Here is a 23,112-nt window from a genome sequence, read left to right as displayed (position 1 = left end):
GTGGTTGTCGGTGGGTACTGCTGTAAATGGTGGAAATGGTGTGGTTGATTGAGATACGAGAGCTTGAGAATATTGGTTCTTGTTCTGCAAAGATGGTGGCCGACGCGAACTGTGCGATAATATTGAGTGTTGGTAAACTTCTATTGCATAGTCAGAAAGCGGCGAGGAAACTTTTCATTGAGAGGAATGGCTAGTTTCGTCTCATTGTGGGCGGATGCGAAAGCCAGCTGTTGCATGTCGTGTACGTCCTTTAATATGTTGAAACAAAGGTAGCTTAATGGCATCAGGACTCTCTGACCTTGGTTCATGAAGCCGTATGTGTACGATGGAGTACGCCCTGGAGAAGGGCAACTGTCATAATAATTGTAATGCGCAACACTTGTTTGGGAAATCCGTGGGCCTCCGCCAGTGGTGTGAAACGATAGAGGGCGAAGACTGTTAGTTTCAGTCACTCCTGGAAGCTGTCAGATTCCGGCTCTTATGGACAGATATATAGTCCATGAGAACAATCCAGTAAGACACAGCTTCTACTTGAGAACGAGAAAGGACGAAATCATACTTGAAATTTGATTGAACGATAGGTTTGGGAGAGGAGACTGAAGGTATGGGAGATCGCCAGATGCTGGTCTGCTTGACGCAGAAATTGCTTCCATGGTTCTATTTGTTGCGGTCATCCTATGTGATCGATGGTGCAGAAACCGGTATCTCGAGGTTTTGTTTTCATCCGGAAGTTCGTAGAGTTTATTGATCTCCCACGTTAACGTCTATGCGTTGCTATGAGACAAATCACACTCAGTAATCTCCGCGTGATGATTGTAGTGTCTTTCATACGCCTTAGCAACTCATCTGAGCTCGATTTAGTTTGCATATGAAATTGACAACTTAAACAAATCAGACCCATAGAATTCACAGTACAGTACTTCAAACCCTAATGCCGAATCTGACACTGGTATTATCGGAAAACACCCCCGTCCAATGCTGTCCGACCCATGAGTCCGCAGTCCTCCGGTTTGGACATCGTCCTAGTAACCGTTCAATGTCCGTCAAATTGGTGAAGATGACAGCAGGCGACGTTGCTTCCGCCAGCCTTGGATACGCGAGGAAGACTTTTTGGTGGTCATCTGGCTCTGCGATAAAGCCCGTTTCACAGTCGTGTGTTTAGTAGCAACTAGCACAAGTTGTAGCGGAAATGGAACCATCTACTCTCGTCGCCCACCGCAACAAGTGCAATACCAAGCGCGCCTAACAACTCCGCCATACGAGTCGGCCGGGCTGAATCTCATTCTTATCTTTCCGTTCGATAAGCTCAGTATACTCATCAATTCTGTCTTGCATCTTATCCATCTCGGGAATACAAGATCCTCGCTCTGGCATGACCCTAGTCCACACCACTTTCCATGAAGTGTTTTTACCGGAAATATCATTCATGGGCTGAATCAAACCGAAGAACTTGCGCTCGCCTCGAACTGTAGGCCCTTTGTTCATCTCAGGTCGGCGGGAGCGGAATAGTGCGAAGCCACTTCCAAACAGTCGGCTCACATGACCCCGCGATATGCAGGAGTTTCGTATTGAGTGTGCTGGATTGGAGGCAAGAGTCAAGTTTCTGACACTAAAGGGTTTCCGCTGCGAAAGATTAAGAACGATAGATTCCTGAACAGGACGCTCAGTAGCATCCACATTGGGTGTGATCAGGCTCACCAAGAGATGCGTACTTGCTAGCTTGTTTGACATGATCGTGTGGCCATTTTGTGAGGAGAGTTCCATAGTAATGGTAACTTCGACAAGACGGATGGGGGATAGGACGAAAGTAGGGCATATGTAGCCGGCGCTACGTTATGTGGTGCTTCACAGACCGTTTTTGAGGGCCAAGTATGAAATATTGGGCGGAGTGTATAAATACAAATTACAAACCCCTTAAACTTAGACGACTGTCCCGCTCTCTGGCCTCGGCTATCTATAGTAACTTCACATGTAACCGGCGGGTCCGTAAGCGAATGACATAATTTCGGTATTCCGGCGTATCCCAGATGGAATGTATTCGTCAATGCCGCACTCGAATCATGTATTACTCCATGAATCATTAGTCACTGGTGTACTGTACGAACGGTTGTGACTATCGCCACTTCTTGGCAAAATCAACGGAACTTTGTTATAGACACGTGGTTGGAGACCGTTGACTGGTTAACCGAGGAGTTATGCGCTACCAGCCTGAGAGGGTGGTATTAAGTTGACTAATGATAACCTGATTGAGCTATAAAGCTTATTGGCTAGAATCATGGTTGAGTGATAGCCGGTAATCCCCACATCATTTCCGACATCTACATAATCTCTTTCACAGGATCGATTCCAATGGTCGAGCAACGATCGATCATTGGTCTCAATATGGTAGAGTTACGATCTGCCAAGATTCTTGGTCAATGTCTGCGTAAAGAGGTATAATCCTCCCGATTTGGTCCCTTCTGGTCTCATTGGAATCTAGCTGTGTTCTCTAGGTACCTTAAAAAGCGGCCTAACGTACTATTGATCCTGCTAAATTTACTTGAGACTGAGGTGACCTCAGTAGAGCCGGAGCTTAAATATGTAGATCTCTCCCTGCCAGGACTGGCTTCTGACTGAAGTCCGCCTTAATATCTCCTGTGGTGGTAAAGGCGACGATGGGTCCGATACAAGCGTTAGATTTGCCGCCAGGATCTGACATTTATTGATTATGTAACAATACACAGTAGCATCTATCACAAAATAAACCTTGATCCTGTCCCATAAATCTGATCCAGTCATCCCCCAATCACCAGTTCGTCCAACCCAGCTTGCAAGGTTGCACCTAGAGCAATTCGTTGTTCAATAATGGACTAGAAGTCTCGACCCTGCCAGCACCTTTAGGGCCAAGTCTCGTTGACGGGTTGGCTCATCGATATTACTCGAGCTTGGTACCGGGCATGAGGGTTGCGAAATGCTGGCGCGGAGAGGATGCTCTTTCCCCGTTGTGATAAAACCGGCATCTGACGATACATGAGCCTTCGATAGTGCAAAATCACCGGAATAAAAAAATTGCTTTTCCTGTGGGCCATTTAGCTGGTTACGTACCAGATAGTAGAATTCAGGGAAGCCGTAAGTACTCAACTCTAACTGGCGTTGGAGAGGGTTATTTTTGCGGGACAGACAATTATCTCATTCTTCGAATTTCTCGGATATTGTTTAGTCGTCGATTTTGAGGCCGCACCATATAGCTGGAAATTGTTTGCGACTTACTTTTTCAGAATTCATCTCCCGATATATGTGGTGGCTCTATTGGTATGTGATTATCAGGACGTAGGACCGAGGAATGACGGGAGGAAGAGACTTCCGCTAAGCTTTGCATTGGATCAGTCAATGAGTGAGGCTATGTAATAGGTAGCTAATCTAGCCATGTAGCGTTATTATACCGAACCGGAAAACAGTTTTGCAGGTTATGAACCTTGTCTCGGCTTTCTGGTTAAAGAAATACATGTAGCTAGCGCAACTAATATAAATCCCCGATGGTCTAGATATCAAACCGAGTTTTAACAAACTATTCCATATAATCAAATACGATAACAGATATCTGACGGTATCTATAATAGGCCACAACCTGGACCTTATGAGACGACATGAATGCTTCAGTTATAGTAGTCTTTTGAAGTTTAATGTTTCTTGGGCCCAAATACGATTACACCATATACCTAGGAGAATAGGCTCCGCCGTTCGGTTTTCAAGCCGGATGACTGTGAGCTGTAAAATGGTAAGTAAACTCTGCGAAACTGGCGTAACTTTGCCATTGCCCTTTAAAGTGGATTATGTATGGAGTGGTAACTCTAAACACGGTCGGTGGCGCATCCTGTACTATGCGGTATGGAATACTCTTTTGCCGATTTCATGGTTTTCTTCGGGAGCAACGAAAGAGACAATGTCTCTGTTTAATATGGATTTGAGTTTGACGGAGCTCCGATAAAAAGCGAGTCATTTAGGGTTGCGGGGAGCACCAAGCGTTACGTCGCAGATTGGCAGTGAAAGTTAATAAGATCGAAACCGTGCTTTCCCCACTAGTAATTTACGCAACGCATAATACGAGGAGATACATAATTCCCAGGGGGAAGTGCTATACAAGTGTAATAATACCAAAATATTGTTACTCTGGACGCATTCCAAGGCCAAAAAATCAATGCAGTTAAGATTGCAGCATATAATCATTACTGCTCGATTATCTATTAGTGTACGGTTCGTGTTCTATGCCCCATTAAGGACATAAAACCATGAAGTCACAGCGACAAGGTGCCAGAACTTCATGGAGCAACGTTAACGCGAGAATGCAGTCTCAGCAATGGATGTTGGGATTTGAAACGCCCTCATTTAGGGCACTCTGGTTTAGCGAGCAAGATTTTGAAGAGTGGATTCAGACGCGACTTTCTCGTTATCAAGAAGGGATTCCCATGGATCTGAGAAGACGTAATACAAAGGTAGAGGGGACAGTGGCAAGATGGTCAGAGGAGTACATTATGATGGCCGTCTATGTCAAAAACGCTCTCGGCTTTGATAACTTACGCGAAAGTCTAGTAAGACAGTCGATGCCGGGGAGGACGCTCTTGGTTGCAGGAGGACTTAGAAAAGGTCACGGGGGACCGGATTTGGCGGGAACGGATTGCATATTGATGCTCGCTTTTTTCAGCCGCGAGAGATTGTGGAGTCTCCTGGAGCTGTGTTTGGGAGGGGAACTGGCGGACAAATTGTGCCTTCTGTTTCCGTCCGTTCACTTGACCCCGGTAACAACAAAAGAATTTCGAAACATTGTCATGCAGTCGTCGCTATTTCCAGGGATGAACTCGCACTCAGTTCAAGGTCATCTGCTATTCGAGCTGGGCATCCCTCAGTGGGCACAGAAGCGGCTAGTAACATGATGGTGGAGGTTTGATATTCAAGCAAATACACAGGTGCAGTTGTAAGCATCGTCCAGTTTTGAAGATCGCTTTCCCCGGCGGCTCTATCGAATATGTGCTGTCACGCAAAGTCTCATGACATCCTGAGGCAGCCGGGAATACACCCAACTCTTGCCAACTTGTGATATAAGCACAGCTGGCATCAGATCTCAAAGTGTCGACCTTGTTGTAATGACTTCTGCGGGGCTACCAGGCATCGGCCTCGAACCAACCCCTCCTGAGCGCGTCGCCTCACACCGCAGTCAGCATGGTGAAGTAATTTGACTCAGACGGAAGGAAGCAAAGATACATATCGCCATGGCTCGCAACGTTACGCAGGATGGGGTATGGTATGATTTGAACGATTTTAGCAGAACTACACCTGATCTGGTCTTTTTCGAATCCGCCTTTTCATGCGAACAAGTGCCCTTTTATTGCGGGATAATGTGATCTTACGTTGCTAGAATCTTCAAATACTGATACACTCGTAATATATCCGAAGGTTAATGCCGGCAGCCAGCAGGGCCAATTCTGCATCCCACCCACGACGGGTGGTGTATCTTTCTTCGTAACCTTGGGACAGTTTGGTCACGCAGTGGTTTCTTAACTTCTATCATGCAAGTTGGGGTTAAGTGGTAGGGAGCATGGTGCAGTCAGTTTCGGAAGCCTACGATGGGCTGTTGGCGATATCATGAAGCCGAACTTCACCGAACCTGATTAGGATACCACGGCCGCTTGCTTCTTAGAGAACGTAGGAAGTGGAGTCCATTACATATAGCTTCCTGATAAATTAAGTGATTAATGAATCGAAGTTGTAAAGTACATCTAAGCAAGAGCATGTTCCTTTTCAAGAAAGTCCATCTAGAGCAGCGATCCTAACAGGTTATGATCCGGGGGCGTAACTGGCGCTCCCAGAACGGGCAGTGGATCTCAACTCTAGGTCATCCTAGGGCCTGCATGCTGTAAGCGACCACCCAATCACATTGTGGCACTGTATGACCTACTTCGTTGTTCAATGTCAAGCACTATGGTACTATACTGTACCATGCCGTAGACTCAGATGCATCGTCCTAATTGCTCTACTCTTCTATTTACGCCAATGCGACCAACAAGCTTCGCTCGTAGTGGCTCTCGCCTATGCTACTACACCAGGTGATTCAGCAGTGGAATACTAATACGTCAACAGTTGCTAACATTTTTCCGTTTCAATCAAACGATCACAGCAGATGCCCCCAAAATTACCATCGCCCTCATTTGCAGGCCGAAATTCGTTGTGGTATAATGGCCTCATTTCGCTGCATTGTGTGGGGTTGTGGATGCAGCTTTCCAGGTTACATCTGTGCACTCAACTCACTGTCTAACTACGGCCCTGCTTGCTAATTAGAGTTGGGTCATGTTTGAGACGAAAACGCAATCATTTGAAACTAGTTGAGAGTTTGCTGGAAAGTCTGCGACAGGGCTAATGGCGGGGTTGGTGTCTGTCCACCGAAAGCAAACAAACTACGCTAGAGCAGGGCGTCAACAGTTGGCGTTCATGAGCCATTCTGCTTCATCACAATGGTTGATCGCGTGATCCCCTTCGTAATATGACAAGATTCGAGATCAAGTACAAATTTTGCTTTTTGCTAGAAACAACCCAGGACGGCAGCAAGGAGATCCGCAGTCTGGAGTTCTCGGACGAATATTGCCTGCTTCCTGTCCTTTTCTTGGTCATCATCAAAGTTTGCTAAGGACCTCCCTCTGGATTGCATTCATGGAGGAGTTGGACGTGCTAACCGAATGCGGTCTGGCTTTGGAGGCTACAACATTCGTATTGAACTCTAGGTTGACTTATATGGAATGTGGTATAATTTATAATAGGTCCCAGTAAAAGACCGAGGGTTATTCACACTCAACCAGTGATATAAATGTTTAAACGAAGTATCTTATGCGTTGTTATACTGCTGTGTCGCTTCCACGGCGAGTGTGTGATTGGCCCAAAGGCCTGATCATATTCGCATGAAATGCCATGTACTTTGGCTTCGAGATGTCCCATTCAAAAGTCCTGACCCCCACCCTTCCCTGCCCCAGAGCCCTTCGCCAGCGCTATACCAAGCCCATGCAGTTCGCAAGTCGCCAGCTGGTGAGTTAAACCAACTTAATATTTATTAGACATTCTATTTGACATCCTTGACATCGCGAGACTGCCCGTTATGACCAGCCTATACATAAGATTGTATAGTAACAACATCGTGCGCTAGGGAATAAACTTGTGACCTCTTTAATATGGCTTCTACAGCCAATATAACCGTCTCACCAAGCACAGTATGGAGAACACTAGGCAGCCTAGGCTTTCACATGACCCACCCGACGAGGAAGCCTGCGTTGACGAAGATGAGGAACGCGAAACACCAATGGTGTTTGGATCACCGTTGGAAGTCTGGGAAACTTGTCTCCCGCTAAACTGGGATGTATAAAAAGCTAGGTGTAGCAAGCAGAGCACATTCCGACGCATAAGCCTCTCCAAATGATTGCGATGAAGAATATATTATCATGATATCACACAGCTTTTTAGAAGACCCAATCGTAAAATAAAGGCAATATTACGAAGGCGACTAATCATTATTTTAACTAGAATAGCGGTACGACCGCACGAAAAGCGCCAAGCCCGGAAAGCCATATATGAATCTGCCACCCAAATGTATTCCATACTATCGCAAGTGCAGTCATGGTTCTTGTTTCGGTTCTTGAATGAGAAGATACCTTCCTCCATATATTGAGCAGTCTCCTTCTCGAAATGATTTAACGTTAAATAGTCCTCCAACAAGAAGTATGCAGCTTCATCACTTAAGCGGGGACCACCAGATAGGTCTGCCGCGCATTAAAGTTGACAGAGCAGATCGGTCAGAAGACCCATTCATCAGCTTCTTATTGAAATACCGTCCCATTCAAAGTTTGAAATAGTTTCGATGGAAGAATTCCATCCAGCTTCAGGATCTAAGGCGATATGGACAATAACGCCACGCGGATCTTCATCGGCCGCAGGCCCTGGAGGAGTATTAGTTGTTTCAGTGAAGCGCTGCGGAAGACCTACAAGCGGATACGTGGCGTTGACCTGTCCAACAATTTCCGTCCCAATCATTGTTATGGAATGCGGCATCGATTGATCCAAGACCTTGTGACAACGCCATAAGCCCGATTGATAGTCCTAATTCCCCTCCGAGTCCTCTTGACCTGGGCGCGTTGTGGTTGTTGTTTTGGCATACTCTGGGAAGTAGCGCATCGATAAAGCTCGCGCTTGGACCAGCAACAATCGTGTGACTGCCACTTGAGCTCGCCTGGCTTATTACTTCCTTATGAGTGAAATGAAGAGCGTTCCATCCGCTGAAGTCTTGGAAGCCCTCTACGGATGGATCCCCATGACTGAGAACACATGGCAAGAACGGTCCACAATTGAATAATGTTGTCGTGGAGTATTCGTCCAGCCCATAAAAGTCCTGGATAGTAAATCCCATCTCATCCGACACGACATTGCCAAAGGCATCGTACCTGGCACCATACCTGCCAATGGTCCCTGGCAATTCAAGTCTCTGGCGGAACCAATAGTATCCGGTCGCAGCAGTCACCGTTCCGTTGCTGTATCTGAACACTTGTCCCACGGTCTCTTGCTTAAAACCGCGCGAAGTTAGAGGAGGAAGGAGATTTCCCCATCGATCCGCGGTCGGCGGAAGATCTAGGTTCAAATTGATCTCGTTGACGATGAACAGAAAGCTGACGCTTGGAGAATGCGCGTTCATGGGTACTGGATTTTCGTGTTGGGATTATAAATGGCTTTCCCGTACATCTCGAGGTAGGTGATCGCTGCATATTTCTTGATGTTTGGTGCTTAACTTGTCATGCTATGCTCGTAAGCTGTGGGACATCTCCTGTATGTTGGATAGTCTTACTGAACGGTATATCCCTGACCCTGCAACAGCATTAGAAATCACAGGATGAACTCAACTGACACGGGTCCGAAGTTAGCTAAGTAATGAAGCCTAGTACATTGGTATTATGAAGCGGTATTATAATGGCGAGCGTACGAGGTATGACCCAATCTGATTATGCGTTCTGGTGGAACTCAGTACTAAATAATATTTTCCAATATTGGAACAATCCAGTACGACACAGCTTCTACTTGAGAACGAGAAAGGACGAAATCATACTTAAAATTTGATTCCCGGAATTCAGGTACCCGCCCGCACATCACGTTTCCGTCTTCCTTCAGCCTGGAAACTAGGAACAATTGGCACGCGATATCGCACGTCGGGAACTCGCCGATCAGTCCTCTCAGTCACCTGCCGGCAGGAAGCGCGTTTCTCCTATCCAGAAGAGATTGCCCCTCTCTCCGCCGTCTAGTTCGGTATCGAACTCTGACATACCTATGGCATCTATCGAGTCCAACAAGACTGGACGGGGAGGTAGTACTACCGACTTCACGCCGGGATTGGCAGACAGGACGCCCTCATACTCATTTCCGCGAATGGCAACAACCGGTCACAGGCCTTCGGCATTGCGGGGGACTTTCACTCACGGAACAGCAGGTAGCATTTTCAATGCCGCCGATGCTCAATACGACAGTGCTATACATGATCAGCTTCGTTCGGACCCTTCCAACCCTGCATCAATCATGACCTATTAACCTCCTTGGGCTGCCCCTTTGACAGATCGCGACTTTCCCACACCAAATTTATATGAGTTGGCTCTAATGCTTGGCGCTGAACCTGGACTGGATGCTTGGTGGTGCACAGTGGTTCAAATAATGAAGGAGCATTACAGGGCTGAGCGGGCAGCGCTTTCAGTATCGGCTGATACGACGGATCTTGAGAGTGTGCCTTGGGCCCAGAGCCAGCATACCTTCACGTCGTACGAGAATAAGAAGGAGTCAAGAGCAGCCCAACCTGCGGAAAACCCAAGCACCACAACACAAAGACCTGCTGTGATGCCACAGAGTAAGAGCTACTTCCCAGCTGGCGAGAAACGAGTGCCAAGTTCACCTCGGCCTGTTCTTAATAAGCAAGCGCTCGAAGAGCACGATGCCGTTGAACAGCGACAACCAATTCCAAATTGGGGGGTACCAGTTGGCTTGCGCCCTGAAGCAAAAGGCCGAGTACTCCCTATGTTGCAGGAACTGGAACTTGAGGCCGATCCACTCATTGATCATAACGGTATCAAGAGTGTCATCGAACGCGGTAAAGTCATTGCCTTGACTCGCAGCTACCCTTATCTTGATCCCGCCTTCGACGAGAAATCCAAAAAGAAGTCAAATAGGCCCAACCCCACACGAATTCAATCAAGCGCGAAGTTATCTTCTTTTCTGGCCACTGCAATAGAGGCGCGGCCACCAAGTCATAGGTCAACGACAACAGGTGGCGATAGGATGTCCAAGCGCTCGAATTTACTCACAGTACTCAATGACGAAGTGCCTCGTCCTCCACCACGAAGATATAAGGAGTACGAACAAGCGCCACCATCTCCTGGTCGCAGTTCCCGACCCCTTCACCTGCTGTCCGGGTAGACCCTTCAGAAATTCCATTTTTCACGGATGCGATGGTGGATGAAGACTCGTTCAACCCGGGTCGCAGTCCTATTGATTACACCAACGTTCAACCTCCTACTATAGGCGTGGACAATTCGTGGACTGTTCTTCATATCCCATCAAAACATATATTACTCTCGAAACCAGCTGGAACCTTCAAGCTGAAATCAGCGGCGTTAGCACAGAAGACTGCTTCCTGTGGTCGTGCGGACACGACGGCAAGGTGGGGCTTCTCCGCGCCGCCGTCTCGATCCGATTTACTTGAAGATAGTCGTCATTACCCTGTAGCTATCTTATCTATTTTGAGTCCTCTCATACCCTATCCGTCAAATTTGCGATATTCTCTAGAGCACCTGGCTTCTCATCTTGCAACATCGTTCTCGCTGTGTCAGCACTACTCCGACTTAGAGACCAAAGTATCTGGGCTGCAACGGAAAAGACCCGCCACAGCTGGTTTTGGTGTACTTGGCCCTGTTGAGCGCCCTTTCGCGGGTCCTGTTCTACATGCACAGATGAAATACACGCCATCAGACCATCCATGGCAACAATCTATTGCTGGGAGCATGACAAGCCCCAGTGAGGCATCAGGTGCAACACGCAGTGCTGCTCATTCACCCGGAGGGTCGATCGAGTGGGACCCAAACTCCTTCGGTCTGGCGGTGGAAAACCGGACAAGGAGCACAAGTCTTGGTATGGTTGGTGGTGACGGCTACTTCGCCGCTGCCGCTCAGTCAGTAGCTGCAAGCCAAGATGTCGCGCCAGGCACCCCTGGCTACCGCCCTGGACGAGGCTCTGAGGAAACTCCGCCGTCGCTCAAAAAACCAAACGGACAGACAGGCAGTGGACAGAGCATTCAACCAAATACACCTGCGGGCGTAGACTTCACCAGCGCTTTGCATATTCCCCACGAAAGAACATTTCATTATCCCGCAAAGGAACAAGCCGCCCTCAAGGAGATCGGCCAAGCCCTGCTCGGATCCAATAATGGGCAAAGCAGTCAGAGACACACGAAATTGCACTCATACGGTGCTGATTTTGCCACAACCTTCCAGTCCTTACCCTCAGTTACCTGGGTAAATCAAATACCGGCGCGGGAAGACAAAGTCAGCATGTTGCCTCCCTCAGATAGGTTGAAGGGTCTCATGTTGGACTCCTTACCGGTTCACGTCTTTGTGGCCTGGCCAACCACGGGAGAAATAATGTGGGTCAACGGCAGATACCTGTCATATCGAGGTAGGAGAAGAAGAAGTGGTGAGGCAAAGGACCACCACGCACCCCGCTGAAGGTCTTAGGTGATGGAAGCGCACGTACGCAGTCGAAGGCTCGTCTTAATTGTGCCACAATGTGCTTTTTTTCTTCGTCAGATAGAGTCGACCATATATCGCTAAGGGGTACGCCAGCGATGAATTCCATAAAAAGAAAGAGCTTGTCTCCTTCTCGATACATTGCATACAGGCGGGGAGTGGGGACTTCCATATTTTCTAATAGCAAGAGCGCGTGACCCTCGTTCTCAAAAACGGCAGGACCGTATTTAACAACAAAAGAGTCGTTGACGAGAACGGTTCGTCGCGCAGTCGAGTCAAAGATGCTGGGGAACTCTGCAGTTGCCGCTTCAATTTCAGCCGTGGTTGGAAGGGGACCTGGTATCCCTCCCTCTTCACGGATCCATGGAAGCGTAAGAGGAAGAAGCGACATGGTCGCCATCACGTATGGCTGTCTGAGAACGATGAAAAACAACTGTCGCGTGTCTGAGCTCCTGGCTGTGAATACTGCCGTCTTCATTACAGTCCTTAGCGAAATCAGTCCCCTAACCTACACCAACAAACCCAAATTGCTTCTACGGCACTAATGAGCAATATCCACTGTAAAACCCCACCAAGGCGTTGCGCCGACTACCTGCGAGCTGAGCACCAGCCACTGTCAACCACTGCTAGTCAACTCCGTCACGATCCCAATGAAAGCAAGTCAAGCGCCATGTCCTACGCGCCGTCCACTATTGAGTACCAACATGGAATCGTTTATCCGTTAACATCACGATGGAACAAAGGGGTTCTAGACGGCCAGACCCAGTAATGAAGAGCTTGGCGCAGTTCATGGGTTTTTGCTATGAAAAATCCAAGCATATAAGGTCTCAATTGTCTCGCAGACTTTATCATCACATACCCCCTATCTAAAATCACACTAATCTCAATCAACATCAACAACATACCACTGCAAGTTCACATAATCACTTTATTAGTCGTGCCATTTATTATGCTGTCGATGCCTGCGAAGCTAAGGCTCGTTGCCGCTCCTCCACCTTCCCCCGCTGTCCAAAAGGTGCCTACCCCCTTCCGCCCCTAACCCACCAAAAGTGACTTTGACCGGACCGGCTGGGGCGTTCATGGTTGAGTTCTTTGATGTGGAGCGGAGCGCCGTATAAGGACCACTGGGCGTATTGGGTGCGTTCGCATGTCAACTCTGCCGAAGGCGTTTTGATTCATGCCGCCGGCGATGTGATGAACGGCTTCAGATCTGAGTTCAAGCGACACCATGATTTTCGAATCACTGGCAACCCTCCCGACGAGGAGATTCCGCTGCAGTTGGTCGAGAGTCGCATTTCCACGAGGAAGCCATGTCAAAGATGGACAATACAAGCTGGATTACTCACCAGTTTGCGGATTGAGGCGAGTGCGTATAAGATGAAGGCTCCAGAAAAGTCCTTGAATGCTGCAAATGATAGCGTAAGTAAGCCTCTATCTCCCACCTTCAGCCGAACACAGCGGCTGACTTGTCGATACCAGACCAAATCAGGTACGGAAATAAAGCCAAGAAATTGCCAGACGTGAATTGTCGAATCTGCCGATCAGCTGGTCAACGATCGTATCTTCAATGTGGACACTGCTGCTTACCTTCATGCCATTAAACAGTGAATGGCTATAGAAATGCGAGCGACGAGACGATGAGTACTCGAGCTGTGTGTACCGAAGTTACGTCAAAGACAAGCCAACGCCATCAGGATACTGTGTGTTCTTATGATACATTTTGACGGTAGCCATCAACCTGACTTCTTCAGTGTTCTTGTCACCACTTAATTTCAAAAGCGCCCTTCTCACTATTTAAATGTTTCTTTAGAAGCGCCTCATCGGCACATCATAGGTTCTAGCAAACAGGCTTGAGCAACCAATACCGAATGCAGTATAAATATAGCTCACCACCGCCGGGTTGTCGAGATCACCTGCGCCGATTGCCCTCAACAAGCTAATCCGAGCAATTTTAGGGAATATCCAACATCAGTCACCTTACGCCCTATGTATTCAAAATCCTGCTAGATACAGGACGCCAAGAATGGCGCTCACGGGGATTTCGAAGCAGAGGTCCGAACCCAACTGCACTCTATGCTTGCCATGAGTCTCGCATTCATACCCTAAGGCAGTATATCAGTATGTAACACCGCGACTTGGTTACTAACATCCTCTACATAAATCCCGGCTGGATATACTTTAGCTCAGGCAGGATGCATCGGACAACGTAGAGAAGCTCAATAGCCTCAAGACTTGTTATGGCGGTCAACTTGATTCAATCTCACAAGTACTTGTTGAAGAGGCAGAGTGGGGCACCAGAGAGTATTTGCTCGCCTTCTTCGGCATCTTGAATAGCCTCGATAGAGTTCTCGTCATCATAGACCAGAACCTATTATTAGAACTCGGGCACAGGCAGTGCAAAGTCACGACAGCCGTGCCTGTTGCGGCTTCGGCATATATCCGGCGCCAGGAACTCCACTGATCTGCAGGTAAAAGGTGGAAGATCGTGTACAAATAACTTGATTCAAGTGGCGAGAGGGAGCAACGGTTTTTAGATCTACTTAGAGATGATGTGATTAGTCCCAACGCAATGGCACGCTAAGTGCGAGGTTACAGTCGTAGGCAGCGCGCAAATCCGTCAAATTGTGGTGCTCCTCCAATGCGAGCTGTGCCTTGGTCGGGTAGGTAGTGACATTTTCAGAATTGGGAACCGCGCGGTTGTCTAAACAGGCACAAGCGAGGCCCAGCTGACTCGGGTTTGCTCCACCAAGGAAAGACTGGAATCTTTGGTATCTCCGCGTTGTGTTACGCTGATGCTTTCGTACAACAGCAAGTAAATAGACACAATTGAACCACTATCAAGCAAGCAATATATTATTGATATGAACTGCCGTGGAGCTGTGCAAACCATCAAATTGTAGTGTTCTAGCTTCTCTAGAAGAAAGGAAGAAGAAAAGCGCGCCGGATCTTGACGGTGAGTCATTGATTAGGGGGCAAGTGCTAGAATCGAGTGAGTGGCATGAAGTTCATCAGGTGTCCTACTAACCTTTGCATGTCAGCTAGATGTTCAATTCGTAAAGTTATACATCTTCTACTAAGGCGTATGAACACAAAGAGAGTAGCATCCTTTGCCGCAAAGCTCTTCATCGAAGATCCTTCATACCATCACATTACCATTCACTGAGGCAATTCAGACCTTGTATGTGCGATGCAGATGCTGTCTTCATCTGAGACCCTCGAGATCGTCAGGCATCTCTGGTGCAAATTCTGCCCCTTTTTTTATGACGCGATTAGCAATGTTAATAATTGTAATGGCATTGGGTTTCAAGTTCCGGAGATCTACGAAAGCAAGATGTCTTGAGCCTGCATCATAGTTCAAACTATATTGGTTTCTTCACACTTCGCTCTTACCTGGACGCATCAAGGCTTGGGAGGAAGCTCAGTTCTGATTCGTCCATGTGCGATGCGAAACCGCATTGGCGCTTTTGCTGCTGATGTCGAAACTGCTTTACAGATTTTGCATTATTTGCATTTCTGCTTCCGCGATATGAGCGATCTGGGAAAACTACAACTGTGTCTCGAGAGGAATCTCAAAAGCGTACTCCGTCCGATCTATCCGAGCAATCAGACCATCCAACATGCAGTCTCAGGATATCCCGACACTTGATGTGGTCTTCTCTGACCAAAGTATTGACGTAGTCTCTGCTTTCAAGCGTGATCCTGAGGACACTTGCGAGGCACTCTTCAGGACTCTGCTCTCTCTCCCACTAAATCTATGCACTGCAACTCGCATAGAACTTGGAATTTATTTTCGCGGTTCGCTTCAATCCCCACGCTCAATCACACCGTACAGGCTGCACACCATTGTTGCTGAATGTAAAGCTGGTAACATCAAGAGATCTACACTAGAAGCCAAATTCTTCAGTTATGGTGGTACCAAGGCAGTCACTTATCTGGCTGCTGCTACCACTGATAACAAAGCAGTCGTTGGTCTTCTAAAGAATCTTGAAGATGATCAATTGCGACGCTTTGTGGAGTCAATAGGAACGATCGAGCCTCATCAGGATCTGCGGTACATCGTCGACACGCTCGAAAGGAAAAACCCGGCGAGGTTGTCGAAGCGCAAGCTGCTGCCTTCCAAGCCGAGGACCTGCAAGAAAAAGCAGAGTCGTCATTCACGCGTAAAGCTATCTTCTTCGAATCCAGGCCCACAGGAGTGTACCAGCTCCGAAGCACAGCGCTCTGACACCGATAGCCATGCATGGCCGAACCATTTCGACAGCAGTCCAGGTTATGACTTCTTATCTGAGTTGACACATGGTCCCGCCTCTGGACTATCGAAAATCCTATATGAAGAGGAGACCGCATCTATTGAAACGCACATTTCCGGGCCAACTTCACTGGCATTTGTGGATGACACACATAGCACGACGCTGAATCTTCCACTGATGAAGAGACAGCAGCAGCAGTCAATCGATACACGAGTAGCTCTTCCTTTAACCACACAATCAGAGCAATCGAAAACTTCAAACGATTGTTCACAACCTGCAGGAGTCATGCCCCAAGAGACTCGTAAGAATCGCCTCCACCTCAAAAAGCCAGTATGCTAACACCATTTCCTCATCTAGAAGCCACGTATATGAGTCTTGAAGATATATCAGCTGCTGCGACATATATAAACTCGAATAACTTTGAGCATTATGGTATCGATCTAGATATGTTCAATGTTTTGTGAAGACTGCAAGCAGAAAGACTACAGTCTCTGTGCTGACAACTATGCTCGGAGGCTGTGTAACTTGGATAACATCACCCACAACCAGAGATTGATCATTCAATGTCGGTACTTGAGTTGTATCATGGTAGAGCAATACAAATTCGGCTGGAAAGGTTTCTAGCACAGTCGGCTGGATCCGCACTTCGGACGGACCCTGGATGCGGAGAAGAAACGCCATTTTCCCATGGGTCTACACGTTCAGTTCTTGTTTTTAACAAGCTTCACATTATTTGACTTACCGGTAGTGTCTCCGACGCATACAGCTTCTGTAATTCACAGGCCCGATCTGGGTGTTTACACTGTTGAACATGGGCCATTCGGCAGTATGGTCGCCAGAATTCGGTCTCGGGAATTTGGCGTAACCATGCAACCAATACCCTGACACGGTCCGCAAAAGACCTGCTCGTGTCCAATTCGCCCATGGGTTTCATATCGGTCAACAATTGAGGTCTGCCCAGAGTCCTACGTTTCCACAATACGCTTTGCGAGAACCAAAGATGAAAAGACAAAAATGGCCACCACAACTGGAGAATATGACCGAAGTTTTCCCGAGAGTATTGAGAACGTGGCGTCTTGGAACTCCTCAAAGAGGACTTCAAATCCAGGTCTGAAGATCTACGACCACACTTGCATCGCCCATCTCTGCAACCAGAAAGGATCTCTTGCTACTGTGATCAATGAGTTGAGAAGTTGTGGCCGACCGATCGATGCCACATAAATGTTATCTCAAATTGTGGCTGATACATGCGGAAGATATTCCTTACCGCCTTTCAGAAGTTGCTGGATAGGCGGAATCCGATTCTCAATCAACAATGCAACCGACGTTTCTACTCTTTATTTTATATTTTAAACATCAATTTAAACCAAGTCGAGTTCAGTTATAAATATGCCTGGCTGTGCATTCTCTCGCAGGCCTGATGCAGCGTCTAACAAGGCCAGAAAATCGAAATTTCTATCACCCCACGGCTAAAACCACTGCTAAGCTTGCGCATACCACCGAAACGGACGAGCATAACCAAGGAATTATCTCGAAGGCAACCCAGCTCCGTCTCGATCATCTCCCCTGCTGCACGACCCAGCCATTTCCCTCGAAGCTATTTCTGACAAATGTGCTTGGAATTCCTGTATAGAATGTGACGACGACTTTTTTCAAATTCGGTATTGCTTCAAACTGAGCCTGGACTTGGGAAAGCGCAGATCCGACAAGACTTGAGTCCAAATCATCAGACTCGACTAGTCCGAAGGAATTTTCGGCTTGAACGATGGTTTCGAGAATTCTAAGATTGGTGCATTGCTCCTGGAGCAATTTGACGGTCCACAAGCTCCCGTTCACAACATTGAGCTCTGCGACGTCAATCCCTGATAGGTTCAAGGCTGGAAAATTTATGCTAACATGTGTCAATAAGCTCGCATTTCGAACTCCGATAGCTTTCAAGAAGGCACATAGTAGCTCTCCTTGGTATTCTGTCGTATCCACGAAATTGAAACAATTACTGCCGTAGAGTATTGCGCAAGCCTCTTCCTGGACACGCCGGTTCGTACGCAAAAGTGGAAGTGCCCTGAACGAGTACCCAGGCACAAACACCTCTACAACCTCAGAGCCCCTGTCTTTGAAGAGCATTAAAGTCTGCTTTGCAACCAACAATTGCCGGTATATGTTGTTGCGAATCTCGACAGGCAAGTCTAGGAAACCCATGGTGTCGAAGTTTGGTTGTTCCTAGGGGTATCGATCAGTCTGTATGCTGCTGAGTCGCTTTGCAGATTGATTGCCGTCGAACACACGTTGCGTCATTTAAAAGTGCGGAGTAACTGGGCACCGTCATTCGACGAAGCACCAGGAGTGCTTCCAGGTACCTTATTCCTAGTAGCACCCAAAAATAGCGCCAGCCATTCGATATGGTCTTAGACGTGCTTTAGCAGGAGGGTCTTTCCGCGGACTTAACCGCACTGGGCGGCACACAGCGGGGAAGCTCATTCACTCAGACCTGACCCACCCCGAAGATGCAGGATGTCTCGCTTGCACAGCCAGAGCGGTTATCTGATCGCCCTGATTGGAACGAAGCTTGTGCTAGCTTTCTGCAGTCATGCGTGGTTGATTTTATCGGGGCTGTCGCTGATGATTGGAAGGCGTATCCTGTACCAGTAGTCAGTGACGGGAAAGAGAACAATTTTGTCTTTGCTCAGATTCTGTTCGTCCTTCAATATATACAAATTGTTTGGCTGTGTCACAATCGCACAAAGAAGCGGTAACCGCGGAACTTGCTCAATCAATGTATTCGAATCTGGTCGATTATATACGTGAAAAACTAAATTCTCAGGTCCTCAATGGCGTTTCATCAATCGGATCATGCCAGCCCTAAATCATGCGAATCGATGAGGGAACCGCGATTTCCACGCCGGATCTGGAATCGAATTCGAGGGAAAAAACGAGATGGGTCAAACAATGTCCAGCATAGTACTGATGTGCGAAGCTCCGAAACTGCGGAAAGGTTAGTGCTATGCAATGTCTTTTAGATTATAAACCGAATAGTGACAGTCCTAGTGATCAACCTTTTGATAACTCGTCCTTAGAGGATTCATTTGAATCCCTCATGGGGAACGAAGAATCAAAGGGAACAGCCTATGCTCAGAAGATCAGCTTTGCCGATGGCCGTGGGAGCCTGGTATCGCGCGAGCTTTCCAGTAATAACACAACAAGTATTTGGAGTCGAGCCTATACGGAGGCAGTTCAGAGCCTTACCGGTGATATTAATTCAGCAATTCTAGAAGGACAGAATATCGAGTGGCTCTTCAAACAACTACAAGAGGCCGGAAAGGAGGCGAACGAGGAATCCCTACTAAGAAAGGGCATCAAGTACTTGAGAAAGCTGAAGGTACCTCTGGAAAAGTTCAAATTAGCCTTAGACCTCACTGCCCCATTAGCAAGCATGGAGCCAATCGCAGGCACCGTCCTGGGCATGGTCAAGAGCGCTACGGCCGTGAGTATTCCTTGACGAGTGATCGACGGACGAATAACTAAACGGGGCCAGATTGCTATCAGTATATCTACAGCCGACGAAGAGTTTGCGAAACAGATTGGGGATATGCTGGAGCGAATATCATACATCGACGACTGTGATACCCTAGGCCAAAAGTCTGACAATTCCTATATTCATATAGTAGGTGGATCTTGACGCTTTGCTTCAACAACTCTAACGAAACTTAGACACTCGTCAAAGTATATCGCAAACTCCTGGAGTTCTATCACGTGGCGTTTGAAATGTTAATCAAGAGAGGCACAAAGTTGCTCATAAACCTGGTGATGCAAGACGAACGCTTGCCAGATATTGTCAAGGAATTTTTGAACCACGCTGGTCAGCTTAGGGATATTGTGCATAATGAAACACTATCAATCGTGCAGGATATGAAGGTCATGCTTTATGATGAACAGAGTAAGCAGCAACTGCACAGATACATCTCAAGGAATACACTAATGGGTCACAGTCGGCCGGTGGCTCGGGAGCGGAAATAAGATGCAGCAACGTAATCAAATGCACAACAGCCTCCAGGTACTTCGAGCTGACGAAGCTTGCGAATGGCTCTCGCAAGAAGCCCATTTCATCGAATGGTATCATTCAGAAAAGTCACAACATTTGGTCATCCTTGGTACCATGGGTTCTGGTAAAAGCGTTTCTATGAGTTATCTCATAGATAAAATCATTAGTCACAACGAATATCGGATTCCGCAGTCAAAAATTCTTTATCACTACTGCCGGAATGACGAGACCGGGAACACAAGTTTCATATATGCGACAATCATCCTATCTCTTCTTGAGCAGTTGCCCGGACTAAAGAAGCCATTCTTCGAGTGGTACAAGAAAATCGTTGCTTCTGGTAGTCCTGAACCAGCAACTAGTCCAAGAAGATTGGAAGAATTTCTGAAGGAAAATCTGGAGGCCCTCGAGCGCCAGGTCTTCATCGTTGTTGATGGTCTCGATGAATGCGATGAAGCCTCTCGCTATCGTCTTATCAGACTTACGAAAGACTTGACTGACAGGACAGTCAATCTTAAAATCCTGCTCTCAACGCGTCCCGAAGAAGATACATTGAAGGAGCTACAAGATATGCCTAAAATCCTCATAGAGCCGGATCCTCACAGGGATGCGATCATAGTCCAGAAGACTGTTGATAACAGATTGTCTGGTTGGTCTACCGAGGCCAAGAATATCATCGTACAGGAACTCTCACAATTATCCATGGGAAGTGCCATATGGATAAAAATGGCTGTTGAGTTCATCTCGATCAAAAACACCAAAGCGCGCGGGCCTTTGGAAAAATTCTTGAAGGAAATGCCACTATCTACTGAGTTGGGAAAACTTTTTGGCAATTTGTTTTCACAATATGCGAATGATGATTCCGAAAATCGAAGACTCGCTGGGAGAGCTTTAGAAATACTGACCATGGCACGAAGGCCATTAAGTATTCCCGAGCTCGCGTGGGGTGTGGCGATCAGTGAAGCGCCCTCTGATCTGTGTACGGTATCAGCTCTTCAGGAAGACTTTGTGGATTGCGCACGAATCATGCATTTTGTTCAGCCATTTGTTTCAGCAGTGGATTTCCATGAGCCACGCAAACGCCAATTAAGACTTGTCCACCAGTCTGTTAAGGAGTTTGTCATGAGGGAGACTCCTTCGAGATGGTCTGGTTGTGAATGGTCAGATCACAACCTCAATAGCCAAGAGTTTACGGATCGGCGTGTTAAGAAGCTGGAGGCTGCAAATCTGGACATGTGCCTAAGGTATCTTCTATTAGATGAAATAGGGCAGTGTGACCTGTTTTCTGAAGAGCAGATAGGCATCATTGAATTGCCACAAGGTGAAGACCTTTTCAGCGACAACCCAGAACCGGAAGAGTACGATCCAACATGCACATGGGAAAAATGGGAAGAGGATATGCCCCATTACGAGGTCAACAATAGCGGCTTAGGTGAATTCTTCGTTTACGCTTGTGTCCATTGGGTGGATCATTTTTCTGCTGTAACCACCGAACACCTACCAGAGCTTTGGAAGATAGAGAAGGTATGTGAGAAAGGTTCGAAGCGATTGCAGAATTGGACAAGACAGAACTGTCGTCCCAACTGTACATACAAAGAACAATGGGACTTTGACGCCAGATTGTTTGATCCCCTTGTCGCCATTTCACTCTACGGTTCGGATGCCATGTTGTGCAAAGTGCTCGACAATGCCAGCTTTGAGAAACAGATATATCATGAAGATACATTCCGCAAAGCTGCTGATCAGCTGCTTACTTGGTTTCAGTTTGGCGATGTTTCCCGAATTGGTCAACTGTTCAAAAGGCAGCGCTCCTTTCCTCAGTTACAGAACTTCGATTTCTTTCGGGAAGTTTTGAGACATTGGACAACCGGAAGCAAGGAAAGACGGGGTTGGAAAGATGTCTTTGATCTTATTTACGAAGTAGCAGACATAATGGCTGAAGAGCAGTGGGCCAATGAACTCTTCTGCATTGCTGCACGATGCAATTGCTTTCCGATGGTTGAACGTCTTCTGAAATCAGCCCAAAGCAATGAACACCTCCGATACCAATTGGTTCACGGATGCAGGTGGAACAACGACTCTTCATACGGTAGACCATTGCATCAATCGATTGGCGAGGCGGTGTATGAGGATCATATCGAAATGGTTGAGTTCTTGTTGGCACAAGAAGAATTGAGGTCACACCTCGAGCATCGCAACTCGAATGGTGAAAATGTCCTGCACATGGCATCACGATTTTGCAACCCCGATATGTTCAAGATATTAGTCGCAAAATTTCCTGAAGGGGTCAATCAGGCAGATAGGTATAACAACACCGCCCTGGCGCAAGTCATCACTGCGCCTGTTTATTCGCCTAGTCATCGATACGAATCAGCGAGAATATTGCTATCGGAAGTACATGAAAATGACCAGCGCTTGGTCTACTTCCATGCAGCTGTTCGCTGTGGACACTTAGATATAGCTCACCTTCTCAATGCGGACATAGCTGATCTTGCCTCAATCGTCTAATTTGGAAAAGGTGAAGAGAAAGTTTGGAAGATGAATTATTGAGAGGGATTTTACGACGAGACTGATACAGTCTCTGGACTCGTACGGGCTGAGTCATTATTCGTCAGAATTAGTCACGGGTAGTCGTAACTATAACTATGTCGCAAATATCTAGAGATGTGTTACTCATAAAGTCGTAGAGATCGTAGTGAGTCAGCCGGGTATTTGTGGTTATTCATCGGTCTTCATGTTTTGCCTCTCTAGGTAAAAAAAACATGCCCAACGTAATTCCCATCCTCATCATGATGATGTAAATGTACGGTTTGCGACTTACCTTCAGCTGCCTGAGCCTCCGTCGCCAACAATACGTACTCAGCCTAAGGACACCTGCTGCATCCTCTTCTTCGGCGCATCAAAGTAGCCATTTGAATTGCGGTGGTGTTTGACCACCAATGATCAGGTATCATGTATGTATCGGTTACTGTTTGACAGCATGGAGAACAGAGGCGGATACTGTTGGCAGCAGCGAAGGTGGCAAACCGCTGGCGCC

At 47.2% G+C, this 23,112-nt stretch overlaps 8 protein-coding genes across 8 annotated transcripts; 5 read left to right on the top strand and 3 right to left on the bottom strand.

Annotated features, from left to right (window-relative positions):
* Positions 1–804: 804 nt before the first annotated feature.
* Positions 805–1,875, bottom strand: BKA67DRAFT_580631 (uncharacterized protein). Its single transcript, XM_046103871.1, has 2 exons — positions 1,699–1,875; positions 805–1,623 (listed from the first exon to the last, which is right to left on the bottom strand). The coding sequence occupies exons 1-2, from the start codon at positions 1,762–1,764 to the stop codon at positions 1,243–1,245; spliced, it is 447 nt and encodes a 148-aa protein (XP_045953320.1). The 5' UTR covers positions 1,765–1,875; the 3' UTR covers positions 805–1,242.
* A 2,180-nt stretch (positions 1,876–4,055) lies between these two features.
* On the top strand, positions 4,056–5,095 carry BKA67DRAFT_417122 (uncharacterized protein). Its single transcript, XM_046096789.1, has one exon. The coding sequence runs from the start codon at positions 4,269–4,271 to the stop codon at positions 4,908–4,910; it is 642 nt and encodes a 213-aa protein (XP_045953319.1). The 5' UTR covers positions 4,056–4,268; the 3' UTR covers positions 4,911–5,095.
* A 1,989-nt stretch (positions 5,096–7,084) lies between these two features.
* BKA67DRAFT_650036 (uncharacterized protein) lies at positions 7,085–8,727 on the bottom strand (the record flags this gene model as incomplete). Its single annotated transcript, XM_046106036.1, has 5 exons — positions 8,002–8,727; positions 7,848–7,955; positions 7,671–7,778; positions 7,225–7,388; positions 7,085–7,129 (listed from the first exon to the last, which is right to left on the bottom strand). Exons 1-5 carry the CDS (start codon positions 8,702–8,704, stop codon positions 7,085–7,087), a joined length of 1,128 nt encoding a protein of 375 aa, XP_045953318.1. The 5' UTR covers positions 8,705–8,727.
* A 981-nt stretch (positions 8,728–9,708) lies between these two features.
* Positions 9,709–11,768, top strand: BKA67DRAFT_540287 (uncharacterized protein; the record flags this gene model as incomplete). The annotated part of the gene is made up of 2 exons (XM_046100756.1): positions 9,709–10,353; positions 10,434–11,768. The coding sequence occupies 2 exons, from the start codon at positions 9,709–9,711 to the stop codon at positions 11,766–11,768; spliced, it is 1,980 nt and encodes a 659-aa protein (XP_045953317.1).
* Positions 11,769–12,385: 617 nt separating this feature from the next.
* Positions 12,386–13,394, top strand: BKA67DRAFT_684197 (uncharacterized protein). The gene is made up of 2 exons (XM_046108984.1): positions 12,386–13,208; positions 13,269–13,394. Exons 1-2 carry the CDS (start codon positions 12,885–12,887, stop codon positions 13,311–13,313), a joined length of 369 nt encoding a protein of 122 aa, XP_045953316.1. The 5' UTR covers positions 12,386–12,884; the 3' UTR covers positions 13,314–13,394.
* Positions 13,395–15,406: 2,012 nt separating this feature from the next.
* On the top strand, positions 15,407–16,503 carry BKA67DRAFT_540286 (uncharacterized protein; the record flags this gene model as incomplete). Its single annotated transcript, XM_046100755.1, has 2 exons — positions 15,407–16,340; positions 16,421–16,503. 2 exons carry the CDS (start codon positions 15,407–15,409, stop codon positions 16,501–16,503), a joined length of 1,017 nt encoding a protein of 338 aa, XP_045953315.1.
* Positions 16,504–17,596: 1,093 nt separating this feature from the next.
* Positions 17,597–18,238, bottom strand: BKA67DRAFT_540285 (uncharacterized protein; the record flags this gene model as incomplete). The annotated part of the gene is made up of 1 exon (XM_046100754.1): positions 17,597–18,238. One exon carries the CDS (start codon positions 18,236–18,238, stop codon positions 17,597–17,599), a length of 642 nt encoding a protein of 213 aa, XP_045953314.1.
* Positions 18,239–19,133: 895 nt separating this feature from the next.
* Positions 19,134–22,583, top strand: BKA67DRAFT_525676 (uncharacterized protein; the record flags this gene model as incomplete). The annotated part of the gene is made up of 4 exons (XM_046098685.1): positions 19,134–19,520; positions 19,572–19,700; positions 19,748–19,973; positions 20,026–22,583. 4 exons carry the CDS (start codon positions 19,134–19,136, stop codon positions 22,581–22,583), a joined length of 3,300 nt encoding a protein of 1,099 aa, XP_045953313.1.
* Positions 22,584–23,112: the final 529 nt, after the last annotated feature.

The sequence above is a fragment of the Truncatella angustata genome, assembly GCF_020726525.1.
Source record: "Truncatella angustata strain MPI-SDFR-AT-0073 chromosome Unknown BKA67scaffold_9, whole genome shotgun sequence".
Classification (NCBI taxonomy): domain Eukaryota; kingdom Fungi; phylum Ascomycota; class Sordariomycetes; order Amphisphaeriales; family Sporocadaceae; genus Truncatella; species Truncatella angustata.
This window is presented reverse-complemented; position numbering and strand designations above follow the sequence as displayed.

Coding starts and splice junctions, on each gene's coding strand:
- BKA67DRAFT_580631 (XM_046103871.1), bottom strand. CDS start 1,764: ATGGAACTCTCCTCACAAAATGGCCACACGATCATGTCAAACAAGCTA. Junction 1,624..1,698: donor TAGCAAGTACGCATCTCTTG/GTGAGCCTGATC, acceptor AATCTTTCGCAG/CGGAAACCCTTTAGTGTCAG.
- BKA67DRAFT_684197 (XM_046108984.1), top strand. CDS start 12,885: ATGTGGAGCGGAGCGCCGTATAAGGACCACTGGGCGTATTGGGTGCGT. Junction 13,209..13,268: donor TGAATGCTGCAAATGATAGC/GTAAGTAAGCCT, acceptor TGTCGATACCAG/ACCAAATCAGGTACGGAAAT.
- BKA67DRAFT_417122 (XM_046096789.1), top strand. CDS start 4,269: ATGAAGTCACAGCGACAAGGTGCCAGAACTTCATGGAGCAACGTTAAC.